This window comes from Erythranthe guttata, chromosome 9 (genome assembly GCF_056151865.1).
Source record: "Erythranthe guttata isolate IM_541 chromosome 9, IM_541, whole genome shotgun sequence".
Classification (NCBI taxonomy): domain Eukaryota; kingdom Viridiplantae; phylum Streptophyta; class Magnoliopsida; order Lamiales; family Phrymaceae; genus Erythranthe; species Erythranthe guttata.
In genome coordinates, this window is record NC_142541.1 from 2,236,169 (window position 1) to 2,256,000 (window position 19,832).

The following is a 19,832-nucleotide window of genomic DNA, read 5'->3' on the forward strand; positions in this document are numbered from 1 at the left end:
ATACAATACAAAAATCTTAAATTAATAAGAAAGTAAGATGAATCAAATCAAATCAAATTTATTTGACAGAATCAAACGGCTAAAACATATTAATAACATTTCAAGATCTACATAAAAAAATCATAAAAAAAATCATGTGGAAAAAAAATTGACAAAAGAGCCAAAGGAATGATCAAATCAGTGATAGAGAATCATCAGCCAAAATCTGATTAAAAAAATCTCCTACTTTTTCAAATATATATATTATATAAAATACTTTTTAAAATAACTTGAAGTGGGAAAAGAGGAAAAAAGTGATTCTCCAATGTTGGCAATCAAACCAAACAGATCTTAAATATTTGCCTGCCCCATACGTTTGTATTAATTTCTATATATGCTTTTTGTTTGGTTCTGAATTAATCAGATCCGCTGCAAAAATCGAATCCGATCGCACCTGATTTTTTATTTTATTTTATTTTTTTGAGTATTATTTTAATATACATATATATCTCAAAACCTCCCCCCACTTGTGGGAACTTGAGTAGTCTTTATTTTCTGATTATTATAATATATAATTTCTTTGTTAATTAATTTATTAAACAGCAAGTTGGAATTTATTAGCTTGTTAATGTGTGTCGTACTAAAAGATTTTGGAAGAATCAAAGATTTGTCAAGGATTGACTTGGACTTTTACGTAAATTGAATAAAGAGTTCTATAGAACAAGTCAAAAGTGGATGAAGGAAAAATTCATTAGGGGGAGGTTGATTTAAAATTGGATAAATTACCAATGAATAACATTATCTAATTTGAATCAACAAAAGAGATTCTTAAATAAATTTATTATGGGATAATTTGGTATGCTCCTTGTTTGGAAAATATATAGAGAACTTAACTATCAAGGAGATTTACATCATTGGTGATAGGGTGAGTTCGGGATGGTGATAGGGTGAGTTCGGGACGAGATTTCGGGAATTCAGGGGTACAAATTTTAAATCTCAATCCCATCACATACTATTAAATTCTGGTATATCGGTATCCCTAAATATTTCGGGAATTCGGGATTGGAATCGGGAAATCCCATATTTTGCCTAAAAACTAAGAAATATTACATTTTTTTTTCCATTAATATTATTTTATACACTAAACCAACATGAATATATTATATACATACTATTGTTCATGCACTATTTATTTTTACCACAAAACTTGAACAATTTAAAAAATTTAAAAATAAGTCGAAACGATATATTATATTGTATTTCTCATCTCCTTGACTATATATATATATATATATATATATATATATATGTGTGTGTGTGTGTGTGTGTGTGTGTGTGTGTGCGCGCGCGCGCGCGCTTATTAGTTTTTTTTATTTTTTTTCCTAATTCGGGATTAAAATATCCCGATCGGGATTGAACCAATTCCCAAATTCCGATCTCGTATTTGTTCCTAATCCTAATCCAAATCCCGTAATCCCGAATTCCCGAAGTTTTAGTCCCAAATAGTAAAGTTCCGATCGGGACACGACGGGATCCCGAATCCCGATCCCAAATGCCCAGCCCTAATTGGTGATATCTTCCGACTTTTGTTTTCAGACTTTGACGTATCCGTAGATGCAATACGAAGTACTTATTCTACCCTTTAGAGCTACCCTTTAGAGCCAGATTTAAACTTTAGTAAATCACAACCGTCTCTTTGTATTTCATTTTTCTCTTATATTCGAATTTTCGCCTCATAGTTTTTCGACCGACTATGGCGTTTCTCGGAGTTATAACTTTCTCTTCGATGGCCGGAATTCAATGGTTTAACAACCATTGGATTCCTCTCGTCGAGCTCTTTCTTTTGATGGTAATTTTCTACGTTTTGGAGCTCTGGATATGTCCATGTCGTCGTTTTACAGTGTACATCTATTTTACCGACGACGATTCTTCCGACCAACATTGATGTTTCATGGAATCATATCTTTCTCTTAGGCGGTTGGTGTTTGACGGGTTACCCACCGTTGGATTCTCTCTTCGAGCTCTTTCTTTTGATTGTAATTTCGTACATATTGGAGCTCTAGATTTGTTCATGTAGTTGTTTTTACAGTGTTCGTCTATTTCGACTGCGACGGCTAGGGTTTTTTGATAGGAGGCGCTTGGAGTGAAGAGTCCTAGGCGTTTTGGTCTAAAATTTTGTAACAAGCCTTTCTCTATCTCTGTTTGAAATTTCGTTTTGAAGTGTTGTGAAGCTGCTCATTTTTGCTAACTTGCTCTAAAATTTAAATTGAATTACATAACATTGTATGCAATGTTACTAGCTTTGTCTCCCCAAATAACACAACTAAATAATTTTTGTTTGATTATGCAATTGCAGTTTAATGGAATCCAATAATCTTCTCCTTGAAGATGTAAAAAAATTGGTTGAAGCTATAGACGAATTTTACGAATTTAAAATATGTTTCAAGCTATAGTCGAATACATACTACACATTACTATAGTTATATGAAGTATCCTATAGTATCACACGCATGTGTTTATATTTTTCGATCTGTCTTTTTTTGGTCACGAGTTGATTTATAATATAAATTTTAAATTATTAATTTTGTTGTTGAATTACTTTTGTATAAATAAAGAATGATAGTTGTGTAGTTACGTAATTGGCCTCGTTTTCAGTACAGTAAAAATATCGATGTTTAAAAAAAATGTAATAAAACATTTAAAAATTAAAGGATTTATTAGGGATAACCCCTTTGTTCATATTTTCTAATGAGGTAGATCCAATTTTTTTTCCCCTTTTTGAGATACACCCAATTTTGCCAACTTGGCAAAATATATTATATAATTTTCCTTTAACACCCCTGTTTTATTTTTAATCGGCATTTATTTCCTTTACTACGTGATTTGAGATTTGCTGATACGTTGCCTAAAATCACGGAATAAAATTACGTAAGATCATTGGTCGTTATATCAAATCGTGTAGAATTTTTTTTGAAGATTTATCCAGCGTTCCATTGTTTTATTTTCGCTGTATGTACAGGATTGTCGTGTACGGTGGTTAGACATTTTTAAGAGTTGTGTTGATACTTGATTCTATTAAGTAGAACGTTTTTTAACAAAATTACGTCGTCATATATACATCGTTATTTTTGGCGGATGATGTTTGTTTGGAAGAGGATTGACAGAGTTAGAAGAGGATGGTTCACGCTGATCAGACCAGAGTTGTTTTATATGAGCTTCGTAGTTGGTTTATGCAATAATCGGAATAATTGTCCGCTGTGGTCGAGTTCATGTTTTTGATCCCGATCGATAGTTGGTTTATTTGTTTACAACAGCCGATTTAAGTGTGCTGGGTAGTACATTAAAATATAGTTCGTAGTCTTTTTTAATTCAGTTTCCATATATATTATTATTTTTCCAATAGTCAATTAACTAAACCCATAGTCGAATTAGATACATGGGATAGTCTATTAAAAGATATGAGATAGTCTATTAATTTTAAAACACCAATCCGCCGCCGTCACTTCTCAAATCTAGGGTTTTGATGATTCTTCGGTCCATAGTCGATTAACGAGATCCATAATAAAATAATACCAGTGGAATAGTCTATTAACTGATATTGGATAGTCTATTAAAAAAAATGCATAGTCCCAAAACATAAAAACCCGAAACCCCTAAAACCCTCCTCTCTTCTCGCGACAACTCTGCCTCAATCGGCGTTCAGTCCATCCCGATGACAATGTTAGCTATTCGGAGAATGTTTGGAATCTCGTCTCCCTACATCCGTCATTACTCCGCCAAGATCTCCCCCGAAGCTCCGATCTCCTCCGGCAACCCTCCGATCCACCCTTCCGAGCCCGCCCCCAAGGTTCTCTTTTTATGTATTCATCCCCACCACATTTCATCAGCTCATGTTTTGATTTGTTTATTCATTTTTATTTTGAATAAAAATTGAAATTAAAATTTTTATGTTTCTATTCTTGTTATTGGGTCTCAAGTGGGAAGCCCCACCGATGGGAAACTCAAAATATCGATGGATTATTCAGCTAAGTTTGTGGAGATTAAGGATAACTACATCCGTCATTACTCCGCCAAGATCTCCCCCGAAGCTCCGATCTCCTCCGGCAACCCTCCGATCCACCCTTCCGAGCCCGCCCCCAAGGTTCTCTTTTTATGTATTCATCCCCACCGCATTTCATCAGCTCATGTTTTGATTTGTTTATTCATTTTTATTTTGAATAAAAATTGAAATTAAAATTTTTAAATTTTTATTCTTGTTATTGGGTCTCAAGTGGGAAGCCCCACCGATGGGAAAACTCAAAATATCGATGGATTATTCAGCTAAGTTTGTGGAGATTAAGGATAAATCAAATTCTACAAGTCAGGGCCGCATTGTAAAAAAAACAATTCTTACGGGTGAGGGCGGTGGTGCCGTAATCAGAAACCACCTCGGGGAGGTGCTTCGTAAACAAGTTTGGAAAAACACATCAGGCAAAACCAATGTAGGAGAGCTAGAGGCCTTTTCGAATAGTTTGGTGTGGTGCTTAAAACTTTTTCCGAAGAAAGAAGACAGAGAGAAATTAATTTTTGAGACAGATTCAAAAAACTTGGCTTATGTAAATAACAATGGGAGAGGCTACAGGGATGCGGATGCTCAAGAGATATTAGACAAAGTGCGAATTGATATGAGAGAGTTCAATGTTACTAGTATTCTCCACGTCGTAAGGGAGAAAAATCAAACAGCAGACGCTTTGGCCAATCTAGGCCGACTTGGTGCAGATATCACAGATAGCACGAACATGGAGGTCGATGAGAACTCTAAATTTGAATTTGATGAGATATATCACTATAAAAAAAATATACCAAACAGGTTGAAGAAGACAAAAAGGGCTTGTCGATTCTCTTTTGAAATTATGAGATTATTGATGTACTATTTTATTGGTTATGTTGGAATACTTTACTAAAATAGTACATTAATAATCTCATAATTTCAAAAGAGAAGCGATAAGCCCTTTTTGTCTTCTTCAACCTGTTTGGTATATTTTTTTTATAGTGATATATCTCATCAAATTCAAATTTAGAGTTCTCATCGACCTCCATGTTCGTGCTATCTGTGATATCTGCACCAAGTCGGCCTAGATTGGCCAAAGCGTCTGCTGTTTGATTTTTCTCCCTTACGACGTGGAGAATACTAGTAACATTGAACTCTGTCATATCAATTCGCACTTTGTCTAATATCTCTTGAGCATCCGCATCCCTGTAGCCTCTCCCATTGTTGATTACATAAGCCAAGTTTTTGGAATCTGTCTCAAAAAATAATTTCTCTCTGTCTTCTTTCTTCGAAAAAAGTTTTAAGCACCACACCAAACTATTCGAAAAGGCCTCTAGCTCTCCTACATTGGTTTTGCCCGATGTGTTTTTCCAAACTTGTTTACGAAGCACCTCCCCGAGGTGGTTTCTGATTACGGCACCACCGCCCTCACCCGTAAGAATTGTTTTTTTTACGATGCGGCCCTGACTTGTAGAATTTGATTTATCCTTAATCTCCACAAACTTAGCTGAATAATCCATCGATATTTTGAGTTTTCCCATCGGTGGGGCTTCCCACTTGAGACCCAATAACAAGAATAAAAATTTAAAAATTTTAATTTCAATTTTTATTCAAAATAAAAATGAATAAACAAATCAAAACATGAGCTGATGAAATGCGGTGGGGATGAATACATAAAAAGAGAACCTTGGGGGCGGGCTCGGAAGGGTGGATCGGAGGGTTGCCGGAGGAGATCGGAGCTTCGGGGGAGATCTTGGCGGAGTAATGACGGGTGTAGGGAGACGAGATTCCAAACATTCTCCGAATAGCTAACATTGTCATCGGGATGGACTGAACGCCGATTGAGGCAGAGTTGTCGCGAGAAGAGAGGAGGGTTTTAGGGGTTTCGGGGTTTTATGTTTTGGGACTATGCATTTTTTTTAATAGACTATCCAATATCAGTTAATAGACTATCCCACTGGTATTATTTTACTATGGATCTCGTTAATCGACTATGGGCCGAAAAATCATCAAAACCCTAGATTTGAGAAGTGACGGCGGCGGATTGGTGTTTTAAAATTAATAAACTATCTCATATCTTTTAATAGACTATCCGATGTATCTAATTCGACTATGGGTTTAGTTAATTGACTATTGAAAAAATAATAATATATATGGAAACTGAATTAAAAAAGACTACGAACTATATTTTAATGTACTACCCAGCACACTTAAATCGGCTGTTATAAACAAATAAACCAACTATCAATCGGGATCAAAAACATGAACTCGACCACAGCGGACAATTATTCCGATTATTGCATAAACCAACTACGAAGCTCATATAAAACAACTCTGGTCCGATCTGCGTGAACCATCCTCTTCTAACTCTGTCAATCCTCTTCCAAACAAACATCATCCACCAAAAATAACGATGTATATATGACGACGTAATTTTGTTAAAAAACGTTCTACTTAATAGAATCAAGTATCAACACAACTCTTAAAAATGTCTAACCACCGTATACGACAATCCTGTACATACAGCGAAAATAAAACGATGGAACGCTGGATAAATCTTCAAAAAAAAATTCTACACGATTTGATATAACGGCCAATGATCTCACATAATTTTATTCCGTGATTTTAGGCAACGTATCAGCAAATCTCAAATCACGTAGTAAAGGAAATAAATGCCGATTAAAAATAAAACAGGGGTGTTAAAGGAAAATTATATAATATATTTTGCCAAGTTGGCAAAGTTGGGTGTATCTCAAAAAAGGGAAAAAAAATTGGATCTACCTCATTAGAAAATATGAAAAGGGGGTTATCCCTAATAAATCCAAAAATAAAATATATATATACAAAATTAACAACTCTATCCCAACCCAAGCCCTTTTTCGAGTGAATTAATATTGGGCCAGTTCACAACTATATGAATTTTTTGTCTAAATTTTAATCTGATTTGTAAATTTGTTTTCACCAACAAATTAATCTGCATTTTCTTCCTCCGGCCACATATCTTCGCCGGATAATTTCTGCCGCCACCGCCAATGGAGGATGAGAAATTGGCCGCGTACTACGACGACCTGTCTCGTAGAGGCGGCGGCGCCGCCCGATTCAAACAAGGTCTCGGCTTTTCGTCCAGCAATTCCTCCGCAAACGACGCCGTTCCAGCCAGAGGCTCGGCGCTTCCGACCACCTCGTCTTTGCTTAGTAGCTTCGTCAGAGCATCAAGTCCTTCCAAAACCTCCGAATTCGAAAGGCAAGCTCAGGTTCAATCCATCCAAAACAAGCTAAGCAAAAAACCTAAAGGAAAAACCCGAAGCCGAAGCCCTAGCCGAAATTCAAGCCGGCAGAGTCCAAGCCGGGATACAATTAGAGATAAGCCCTCAAGGCGCCGTAGCCGGAGCCGGAGCCGTGATAGGCGGTCGAGGAGAAGGAGTAGGAGCCGAGATTATGAATCGAGAAGTAAATATCGATCTAGGAGTAGGAGTAGAGAAAATAATAGAAAGACAATTAAAAGGCGAGATTCGCCGGAAGACCGGAGGCGGTCGGAGAAGGGTAAAAACCGGGTGGAGGTTCGGAGTGGTAGTGCGATTGATTTCGCTACGTCGATCGAAGGTTACGGCAATATGGTGAGTTTTTATTCTCTCTTTTCGTGAATTTAGATCTTTTCGAATTGTTGTTCCTTCAATAAATCACATTGGAATTCGATTTATGAGTGTGTACATTTTGGATTTTAGGATACCTGACGAGAAATTTGAGCTCTTTATTGGATTCAATGATGATAACTGGATGAAGTTTAGATGCGTGTTTACGATTGGTTAATCCTATTATTCGATAGTACATTCAAGTTTAGAAGAATTATTCAGAAGTACCTTCGCAACATTTAATTCACTAAATATATTGCTCGAGGGTATATTCTTATTCCGATGTGTATTATGCGAATGCTGAAAACGAGGGATTTAATTGGTACAGTTTAGAATTATTTAAGTTCGATTGATTTAAGCAGGGAATTTTCGGCATCTGTTACTTCTAGTTTACTTTCACGAGCTGCATTTCCTTTGCAACACGCATTTTTTTTATATTTGGAACTTCAACCACTACTAGCCTAGATTTTAGTTTTGTCCGGAACTTCCCGATTAGACAGTCTAAATCTTACTTGTAAAATGCGTGTATTGTTGCGGTTCCATATATCTATGTAGCTTTGGTTACGGTGAATTAAGTATCTGTAAAATATGATTCTAAAGTTAATCGGTGATGGCAAGTTCTAATTTTGTCTGTCTGGCTAAGTAAGACTGTAATGGTTTTGTCTGTCTGACTAAGTGGATTTCTCGTAATAGTGCTTTTTTTTTTTTTTTTTTTTATAATAGACACCGGCTGAAAGAGTCAAAGCCAAGATGAAACTCCAGCTCTCAAAAACTGGTAATTTATCTTCATTCAATACACACACACACACACATACAGTTGTGGTAACTGAGCATTTCTTTCTACTGTAGTATTGTGAAATTTGCTTCTGATATTGATACATCTGCCTACCTTCCAATAATTCGGGGTTTAGGGTTTTCGGTTTTCGGTTTCGGTTTTGATTCGGTTTCGGTTTGCCTACCTTCCAATAAATCGGGTGCTTAGTATTGTTAACTCCACTTTTTTCCCAGCCTGAATGTATTTGAAATATTAAGAGGCATCTGCCCCTTAGCTTCCAATTTTTCCTTGCTTGTTTATTGAGAGCTTAATGATCGTAACATAAATTCTAACACCACCATAAATTCTACAATGTGTTGATAGATGAGCTTTCTAGAAGTGTTTCTTTTATTTTGTGCCTATAATTATCCGATTTTTCAAATGATTTCCTGAGAAATGAGTGTTTAAAGTGAAGTGAAAAACCTCGATTTTCAGGGGAGGGGCTTTTAGAAATTTCTGTGGCATAACAAATGACGAGTAATGGAGCTGAAGATCAAATAGCATCTAACGTGACTTTTGCTTATCTAAGCTGTAGATGTTCGAAATATGTAGTTATTGGTTTTCTTTGTTTTTTTTTAATATGTCCTTGTTTGGATATTCAATGGGAACATAAAGTATTGCTGTTGTAGCTGAAAACGACGAAACAATTGGAAAAGGCTCCGGGTGGGAGCGTTTCGACTTCAACAAGGATGCCCCTCTTGATGATGAGGAAGTTGAAGGTTCGATTTTTCTGCTTTTCCTTCTTAGTCATTATATTATATTAGTTAAGTTTCCATCCGGATTTCTTTCGTTTTTTAGTCATTACAAATGATATTTGTCATTACCAAATGCAATAGAAAGATCCAAGTTGGACATGCGCAAGGTAATTTGGCTTAGTATCAGTTTCGTTTTGTCACGGGTGAAAATATTATTCGGGATGACTGGATACTTGGTATGTAACCATCGCGTAACAGTAATTCTCAATCGACTCGTTTACATGGATGCCTGAAAATGAGGTCTCTTCCATTACAAGAGGATGCATTAAATATTTTGAAACTCCAATCTAAAAAGAATGATAAAATAATATTTTCGTTTCCATCGGCAGCTGTGGAGGATGACGGAGCATTAGTGAAGCGCATGGGTCAAAGCTTCCGTTTCTCTGCCGTTCAGGTAATATATAATACTCAGCCTTTATTGTGTTCTCCACATTTTTTTATGTTTGAGAATATTAATTTTTTGTATTATATTTTGTTTCTACATTATTGAAAAAGGCGAGGAAGGAGGAAGAAATTAGGGCGGCTCATGACGAAGCAATGTTTGGAGGGTCTTCTTATCCGCTACCTCCACAAGTAGATAATGAAAAGGAAGAAGAGGAAAACCACATAGTAAACGAAAGCATCGAAACTACTTCTGCTGTAACAAGTCTTCTTAGTGATCAGGTGATAATCGAAATTGCACATTCGTATTTGAAATTTTCGCAAGAATTCAAATACGTAATAAATTGCCGGTATTTATAATATCTCTCTCTCTAGGTTCTTGCTATGCAGAAAAGAGGCTCTTGGCGTGATCGTGTCCGTGATATTGCCCGTAAACCATGAAGTTGTGGGCCCAATTTTGCCGCCGCCACCACCACCACCACCACCACCGTTGTTAGAGTTCCGGCCAATTTTTAAGGGTTTTCGATGGTGTTTAGAGTTGTGAATGATTAGAAATTTGTGGGAGTAGAATTCCTAGTGGTGTAATTGAAATTTCTAAGAGAAATATTGTCGGCAAATGTTGGTATTGCAAACAGTTCAAAAGCAATTCGGAAAGCTCAAAATCACTTTTCAAAAGCTTTTGCAGACACCACCTAAATAATTAATAATAAATATACATATAGGTAAAAACACGTGTTTTTGCTAACAATACACAATATATATTGATCACAAATACATAAATATGCTAAAAATCAAAGGGTCAAACTAAAATAATATAAGTGGAATGGCTTTTTCCAGATTATTTTCTGCTAAGTACACACTAGTCAGTTCAGTCATGTAGCTCTTTCGAAGCCACTTCCAACTTGCATGTGAAGCCACTCCGCCTGCGATCTCTCGCCGTATTCTGCCGGTGTTTGCGGCCCGTATATCATCCCGTTTGCGTCAAATGCTGGCGGTGCTAACTGCAGGCAATTCAATATTTTTTTAATTTTTTTTAAATTTTTTAAATTTTTTAAATTGGAATAAATTGATATAATAGGTTGTCGAAAGATAATAAAAAATAATTAATCATATTCACCGCAAGTCTATAATATTTTTTTCTGAACTGGTGGCTCTGATACTATATTGAATGATGTGACATATAACCGCAAATAAAACATTATACGAAGGTAAATTAAATTAAAAACTTACATCTTTGGACGAAAACACTTCTATCGAAGGATTCAACCTCGAATTCACCGCTTCAAGCTTCATCGACAAAAACTGGATCGCGCAATCCACGAGTTGAAAGTAGTAAGCGTACAAAAGCCGGAAATATAATTTTACGCAAAAAAAAAAAAAAAAAAAAAACAAAAAAAAAAACGCAATTATAAAACCAGATCTACCTCGACTTGGTGCTGCAGTGACTGGATGTAATTAATTATTTCATCAAGAACAAGAGCTTTCCCAATTACCTAAAAAAAAAACCGAAAAATTATATTTTATCCATCGTGTTCCGTAAAATCTAACGAGAAAAGCTAAAGAAAACCTTGTTACAACCCGGGACCAAGTCTTGCAGAATTTTCATCCGCTCGCTGATTTTTTCTCTTCGAGCCTAAAAAAACAAACAAGACGAATCAGAAAAACCGAAACTACCGACGAAGATGTGCTTATATATATATGTATATGTGCGTGTATATATATATCGAATGAGGTGTATGAATAGAAGAAGTACTCGTTCAGCAAGACTGTGGCTATCGGTGGCTTGACCCCTTCGTGCTCTAACATGAATGTAGTCTTTCGGGGGTTCCGGTTTATTTTTGTCTTCGATCGGTTTTATACTGCTCCCTGAGTATGCTGCCGCCTCTGCTTCGGCTTTTGAGTTGCTATTGTTTTCGTCACTAGATCCGAATGCTTTCGTCCGTTTCGCGTTCGACTCATTCTGTCACGTGCGGAAAAAAAAATCAAAAGTTAATTATATATCATCTCATATTAAAGATCATTTTTTCGTCGCCTGAATAAATGAATCAATTAACGAAATTATCGATCGAATTTGAAGTGAGAAATCATTTGAATCGTCGAACACTCTTTTTAACTCCGGCGAAAAAATATCCACACAAGTGCTTATGAATTGTGTATTTTTTAGCATTGTTAATAAGGAAAAGGGCAAATTACGGACACCCCTTGAGGTATGGTTAAATTACGAAAAACCCCCTTATGTTTGGGTAATTACAGCCACCGCTCAACTATGTATTATCTTACGAAAATACCCCTCCAGAGGTAAATTTAGGGATGTTAAATTTGTAAAACCAAACCGAAATTTCGGTACGCCAACATTTCATACCGTTTACCGAACTAAATATACAATTTGGTTCGGTAAATAACCGAATTACATAAATTTTATGTAAAAATATTTAAAAGGAGGGTGTGTCTGTAATTACACAAGTAAGAGGAGTTTTTTCATAATTTGGTCATAGCTCGGGGTGGCCGTAATTTGCTCCCAGGAAAACCACACACACACACACACATACAGCTTCAATAAAAATGGGCTCAGCAAAGAAAAATAAAAATTGCAGATAAAAAAATGCAAATTTAGAAAAAAGAAGGGGGCGGGGGGTGGGGGTGGGGGTGAGGGGGCAAACAGCAGTAACAGAGGGTATGAATTACCAAATCTTGATTGGGGCAACTGGTAGAAACATCCCTTCTCCTCTTGGCACCGCCATTTCCGCCGCTGTGCTCTGTCACCGTCGACGCCGCCTCGAGGGACCGGTCTCCACCGAAGCTGCCAATTCTCAGTCCTAGTCCTCCTCCTCCGCCGTCGCCGCCGCCGCTCGTCGGAAACGACAGCAGCCCAGCCAAACTATAAGAAGAAGGGTTGGCTGCAGCGGTGAATGATGCCTCGTTCACTAATGGCGGATCCATTTCTCGAATTCTTTCCACCCCACACAAAATCCCAAGTTCATATATATATGTATATATATATATATACGTATAGCTGTGTCAAAAAAAATAAAATCAGAGTAATATATGTGTACAGCGACTGAGTGTGAAAGTGTGTAATGCTGCAACTAAGAGAGAGAGAGAGGATGTAAGGTAGAGGAAGGACCAAGGAGATAGAGGGAGTTCAAATTGCGCCTTACGCGCACGTTAGCAACGGCCAATGTATTTTGTTACTTTGTGTGCCAATTTTCTTGGAGTAGGTTGAGTTCTGTATTTATATGGGGGTAATTGGCATTTTGCACCCTTAAATTAAAAAAATAACACTTTGCACCCTCTAAGAGCATCTCCCACCCATCACCAAATCCTATAATTATCACCTAATTTAGGTGTTTTTAGTCTCCCAACCTAAATCTCTAAATCACCATTACACCTAAGATTATAGTGATTTAGTTTAGTCTCCCACCCTGGTCAAACTCTATATCACCATATACCTAAATCCTATATTTTCAGCAAATTTTTTGGTGAAGAAATTTTCGTCTCCCACCCGTCCACCATTTTACCAGTTTTTCCACCTAATCCTATTTTTTCTATCAAATATAGAAGTGAAAATAGGATTTGGTGTAATTGCCCGCATGGGTGTAGCTCAACTGGTTCCGGAGGTGGTAAGTTGGTGCAAGGTCCTAGGATCGAATCCTGGCAGCCGTAGTGTGGGAATTTCAACTCCAATGAGATTGGTTCCTTGTGGGCACCAGGTCCGGGTCCGCTACCTTAACGGGCCGTTGAGTTACCATGATTTACATTCCTCCATCAATCCTTGTCGGGCCAAGGGATGGGGCCCTGGGGGCGAGGGATTTCGCCTTTTGGTGCAAGGATTTGGTGTAATTAACACCATTTTATAATTAGCATATACAATTATTATATTAACTAATTTCATGTGATTATCAACTTATAAATGTATTTATAGTAAATATATTAGTGTTAATTAGTGAATTAGTTTTCAAAATTTAAGATATTATTATTATTATTATTATTATTATTATTATTATTATTATTATTATTATTATTATTATTATTATTATTATTATTATTATTATTATTATTATTATTATTATTATTATTATTATTATTATTATTATTATTATTATTATTATTATTATCCACTCTCCCGCCTTCTAAGCTTTCAAGAGATTTAGATAATACAAAATATGTTAATTTTCTTAGTCGACGTCGAAATCTGATAAATCGAGGAGAGCATAATGAACTAAGGAGAAGATTGGTAGCACATTTGTGGGATAAACGTGATCAAATAGATAATGTTGAAGATGATAACGATAATAATGGTGAATGAGACTCATCTGCTAATAAGGGGTACTCTTTCCTTGTTAGGCCAAACAAGGTTTTAACGAGGCCCCTGTTATCAATGAAATAATTTTTTTGGCCAAAAGAAATGCTGTAATGTTTTTATAATTAACTTATGTTGTAATGTTTTTATGATTAATTTATGTTGTAAGGTTTTTAGGAAATAATTAATAAAATTATTGTTTATTCGTGGTTTTATTATATGTATAATAATCTAAGTAGATTTTCATTCATGTTTCAATAAATTTTTGATATTTATCATAATTTTAAATTATATACTTAATAAAATCATTGTTTAATATCAAATTCATAATAAATATTTTGGTAATAAAATAGACTAAGTTTACAATTAACATTAAAATTATAATTTTGTAATATATTTGGTGAAATGGCATGGGAGACCAAACCAAATCATATTCATAATAAATGGTAAAATGGTGAAATATTAATATTTTATTATTTGGTGTAAAATTTGATGGAATTGGTGGGAGACCAAATACACTATTTTGTCACTAATAATAGAGAAATTATAGAATGGTGTGCTATGGGTGGGAGATAACACTATTTTTTCACCACAAAAAATAGGATTTGGTGAAAAAATGGTGTTAAGGGTGGGAGATGCTCTAATTAGAGCATCTCCCACCCTTAACACCATTTTTCCACCAAATCCTATTTTTGGTGGTGGAAAAATGGTGTTATCTCCCACCCGTAGTACATCATTCTATAATTTCTCTATTTTTAATGACAAAATAGTGTATTTTGTCTCCCATCAATTCCATCAAATTTTACACCAAATAATAAAATATTAATATTTCACCATTTTACCATTTATAGAGAATAAGATTTGGTTTGATCTCCCATGGCATTTCACCAAATATATTACAAAATTATAAGTTTAATGTTAATTGTAAATTTATTCTATTTTATCACCAAAATATTGACTATGGATTTGATCTTAAATAATGATTTTATTAAGTATATAATTTAAAAATTATGATAAATATCAAAAATTTATTGAAACATGAATGAAAATCGACTCAGATTATTATACATATAATAAAACCACAAAAAAAAAAATTCATTAATTATTGCCTAAAACCCTTACAAGATAAATTAATCATAAAAACATTACAACATAAATTAATCATAAAAACATTACTACATTTTTCTTGGCCAAAAAAATTATTTCACAGGTAACAGGGGCCTCGTTAAAACCTTGTTTGAAAACTAATTCACTAATTAACACAAATATATTTACTATAAGCATATTTATAAGTTGGTAATTACATGAAATTAGTTAATATAATAATTTTATATGCTAATTATAAAATGGTGTTAATTACACCAAATCCTATTTTCACTTCTATATTTGATAGAAAAAATAGGATTTGGTGGAAAAAATGGTAAAATGGTGGATGGGTGGGAGATGAATATTTCTTCACCAAAACATTTGGTGAAAATATAGGATTTAGGGATATAGTGATATAGAGTTTGACCAGGATGGGAGGCTAAACTAAATCACTATTATTTTAGGTGTAATGGAGATTTAGAGATTTAGGTTGGGAGACTAAAAACACCTAAATTAGATGATAAATATGGGATTTGGTGATGGGTGGGAGATGCTCTTAGTATTTGCTTGGCACTTTGCACCCTACTACATAGAAACTTTGGCACTTTGCAACCTACTATTATCTTATATGGTGTCATTCAAAATAAAAACATATAATATATAAAAAAAAAAAAATTAAAATATGATAATATTTGTTTGTTTCGTCGAATTAGATTAAATTTATGTATTCTATATTTAATTTGTGAATCAAATTTTTAATTAACTTGTTTGCACTTTGATACATTTTCCAATTTTAATGTTTTTATGCTTTACAATTTGACAATGGAGAATTAGATACTTTCATCTATTATTTGTGTTATTTTTCTCAAACACAAATGAATAATATTGTAAAGTATGCAAATAAAATAACATGAAACAAAAGAATGTAGCATAAAAAAAATATATAATAGTATTAGTGGATGATTTCCAAAAAGAATGGAAGAAAGAGAATTTTAGAAGGGTAAATTACGGAAAAAAACCCCTGAACTTAGGATAAATTATGAAAAATACCCCGGTCTATGTGTAATTATTAAAATTCCTCAGACGTTTGCTTCCGTCTTACACCAATCCTCTTACGTTGTGATTTTTCACAGAATTTCTATGATTCAAGGGAATAATCCCTGAAAAATCTCGATTCTATCCTACAGACGTGGAACATATTGAAGGTAGCCATGCACAGATGTTTAAAAAATTGCCAATGTATACTATGATGATTCATATTAGCAATACAGGAAGTGTAGTGACACTGCAATAATGTGATGTTGAAGAAAATCAAGTTACTGTAGAAGTTTTAACAAGACCACCTACTTTTGAGAGACTGTTTTTAGGGATAGAGTCAACATTTTCTGGGGAATATCCCGTGAAAGAAAGAAGATTCCGTGAAAAACCTCACCATAAGAGGGTCGGTGTAAAACGAAAAGAAACATTGCAGAAATTTTGATAATTACAAATAAGTGAGAGTGTTTTTTGTAATTTAGTCTATGTTCACAAGAGTTCATAATTTACCAATAAGTAGTGGGACTAATTAATACTGAAAAATAAGACCATTCAAGTTTATTAATTTAAAAATATATAGGCCAATGTTGTTACATTAAATAAATTATTTCCAAAAATGTGTAGGTGATTAAATATGGGATAGAAAGTATATAATTAATGAGAGAACTTATCAAAGATTCATACAAACCTAATCTTCTTTAATATTATCTCAAGTCACAAATACCCTTTTTTCCCCACATTGCCTAATTAGTTGCCTCAATCAACATAGTTGTAATCAACCTATTTTAGTAATTAGAGAAAGTCTATGTTTAATCATCCCCAAAATGGAAGTTCTATGAGAGGTAGTCAATCTTCACCAAAACTCTCCTATATAACTCTATTTTTTTTGGAAATTAAACCGACAAATATATTAAATAGAGCTTGAAATGGAACTTCAAAACTCGATATTCGTAATTAGTTATGATAATCGTTGATAAGATTTAGCATCCACGATTTGTTTTTTAGCTCGTATATGCGACATTATTGGTTATAAGCTAAATCATTTAAAGTAGAAATTTAATAAAAAAAAATGATTCATTTAAAAATAAATCGTTCACAATGCACCTGCCAGCATTTCAATTCAGACAATTAATTTTATTTAAGCAATATGGGTAAAAAAAAATTAATAGCATCTCTCTTCATATTCTTCATATTGTAAAGTATTAAACTAAAATTTTAACTCCTCACTATGAAGCCAAATTTAAGGATGCACATTACTTATAATATTTTTAAATATAAATTAGATTTTATTTCATAAAATCATGAGGAGATTTAATTAGACCTCGATACCAAAGTGCGTCTTTCTTATATTTATGTCAAATTGTTGGCTTTTCCGCTTCTGTGATAGCCGAAATGTGTTCACATCTACGAAGTGCACTGTAAATGATTTATTATCTTTGTAAGACGCATAATACTAACAAATATTTTAGGATGAAAAGAGTGGGATTGAACTCATCAATCAATTAATAAAAGAAAAAAAAATTAATAGTTTGACAAGTATGAATTTTCTTCTTCAATCCCCACTAGTTATAAACTGTGAGTGATGGTGGCTGCTAGGAGAGTGACCAAAACCATATTTTTAGGTATTATGCTTTCTTAGGAATTTGGCACATGTCCTAAACTTTAGGGGTTTGGTAATAGTGTTTTTGTGAACTATTCTATTAATATTCTCAATTTTATGTCAATTTACATATATATCCAATTAAGGTCATATGAAATACGATTCCCCTACAAAATTGTTTCATTGTTACATAAAAATGGCAACTAAGAATATTAATGTGGTAGACAACACTCTACAACGATTCATATTTGGTGGTTGCCATTTTTCAATGTACCTTCTACCTTTTCTTTTTCTTTTTTTTTCAATCTTGAATGTATGTCAAGTTCTTATTGGTTGTTTTTTTAGATTCTTAACCATGGTTAAAGTGCCTTTTTAGTTTGTTGCATAATTGTTAAGTGCATCTATTCCCTCATATCATTCTTGCATGTTGTTAATTATGTAGATGTTCGAACTTCGTCTGACTAATTCTGTGAGTAAGCGACGACGTTCTTCTGATTTATGTGCCGAGTACATTTCAACCTTCCAATTCACCATGATCGGCCTTCTTCGGTTACCTAGAGGGTTCGACCCCGATGATTCATTTCATATAGGAATTATGTTTAAGATTTATTGATGTATTTTGGATTGGAGAGAAAATTTGCTCATGAGGAACAATTACAAAAGTGGGCTTGAGATCGAACTTTTAGGGGTCGAGTTGATTTTTTTTTTTTTTTTTTTTATATCAATATCGAGTACCACGTTAAAATACCAAAGTAGTAGTTACCATTTCATTCGATACTATCAGTATCGTACTGTAAATAGTTGGAATGGTATCGGTATCGTATCGTTAATACCATGGTAATACCGTAGTGTGCCATACTTAATACTATAGTATGATTTATTCTATTTTATTTTCGCCTTTTTTTTATAGCATAGTATTTACCCAAAAAAAAAAAAAAAATTGTTTCTAATACTTTGCCTTATTATGTTGAAGTTTTATTATATTTTTCGAATTAAATGTATACTTTTGTTCATTTTTTCATTATACGAATAAATTTGCGCTAAATAACATCATAAAATAAATGTGTAATTTCTTATTTAGATCAATAAATAATAAAACACACCCAAATAATATAAATTTATAAACTACAAAATTCGTTGATGGAAAAAATGACAATAACATTTTTACAATTTTAATTTAATATAAATAATGGTAGACTACCATGTATCTAGCACATGTAACTATATACCAAAAACCAGTATGCCGCATTAATTGGTACGATAATTGTTTGAAATTTTCCAGTACTATAAATTACGGCTAGTGCACAGTAACGATCATAAACTCCCAATTCCACCCCTACAAGCTTTTGGACAACCGCCTCATCAGGTTCACGAGCGGGCTCGACTCATTTACGCGCCTACTTGTACCTGACCAAAGTATCTTAACAAACATAAATCAATAACATTAAGAAAAATGGGAAAAATAATTAACATTAAGAAAACCAGATAACTCTATTATTGCCTTTTCCCTACAGCCCAATTATTTGGGCCACCTAATTCTTAAATAAATAGGCCTCAACAAATTAAAAGGTACTAATGAAGTGGTATGTTAAGTTTGGGCTTCTTGAATTTTTTTACATGTATGATAAGTGGAATTGTACTTCATCATACAAGCAAGTTGAAATTGCAACCGCAAAGCTTGTGTAGAGTGATTCCCGTATTCTCGATCAACTATCCAGCTCGACTCCCGATTTATCTTTCTCAAGTGATCCTACATCGAGATTCCTCAACCGGTTTTCGGTTGTAAGTAGGAACTATTCAAAGACAACAACCTATTATTCAACTCTCTCATCACTGTCAGAGATATTAATATTCAATGATACATCTCACTAACAACTTTAATTTTTGACTGATGTAATAATTCAACAATTAGTGCATAGTGATTAATACTTGTAGCTGTAAATAAAGTTTCCGCTGTCTAAACGCGCATCTAATAATTTCACAACTCAATCGTGTAATTTCACTGAAAAAATGATTTTTTTGAATTATTATTTATGAATTAAATGATTATGGAATATAAAAATAAAATCTCATGCTTGTACAAACAATTTTACAATCCTCACTTTGTAAGAGACAAATCGAAGGATTATTTTTTTAGGGTAAATTACACCTACACCTCTGAGGTATGTTAAAATAGCTTTAAGGTCCTTGTGGATCGGTAATTACAATAAGCCCCTGAAA

General features: G+C 34.1%; 2 protein-coding genes across 3 annotated transcripts; one reads left to right on the forward strand and one right to left on the reverse strand.

Moving 5' to 3' along the window:
• The first annotated feature begins 6,873 nt into the window (after positions 1-6,873).
• On the forward strand, positions 6,874-10,266 carry LOC105959825 (serine/arginine-rich splicing factor). Of its 2 annotated transcripts, none has more exons than XM_012983985.2 (6): positions 6,874-7,626; positions 8,365-8,416; positions 9,085-9,174; positions 9,540-9,604; positions 9,706-9,873; positions 9,967-10,266. In XM_012983985.2, exons 1-6 carry the CDS (start codon positions 7,042-7,044, stop codon positions 10,030-10,032), a joined length of 1,026 nt encoding a protein of 341 aa, XP_012839439.2. In that variant the 5' UTR covers positions 6,874-7,041; the 3' UTR covers positions 10,033-10,266. The 2 variants fall into 2 exon arrangements, 1 of the variants encoding a protein (XP_012839439.2); XR_016033625.1 differs by lacking the exon at positions 9,967-10,266 and adding an exon at positions 9,292-9,450 and having other exon boundaries at positions 6,891-7,626; positions 9,706-9,788.
• LOC105959826 (basic helix-loop-helix (bHLH) DNA-binding superfamily protein) lies at positions 10,254-12,831 on the reverse strand. The gene is made up of 6 exons (XM_012983986.2): positions 12,277-12,831; positions 11,345-11,551; positions 11,159-11,224; positions 11,016-11,084; positions 10,822-10,893; positions 10,254-10,592 (listed from the first exon to the last, which is right to left on the reverse strand). Exons 1-6 carry the CDS (start codon positions 12,529-12,531, stop codon positions 10,464-10,466), a joined length of 798 nt encoding a protein of 265 aa, XP_012839440.2. The 5' UTR covers positions 12,532-12,831; the 3' UTR covers positions 10,254-10,463.
• Positions 12,832-19,832: the final 7,001 nt, after the last annotated feature.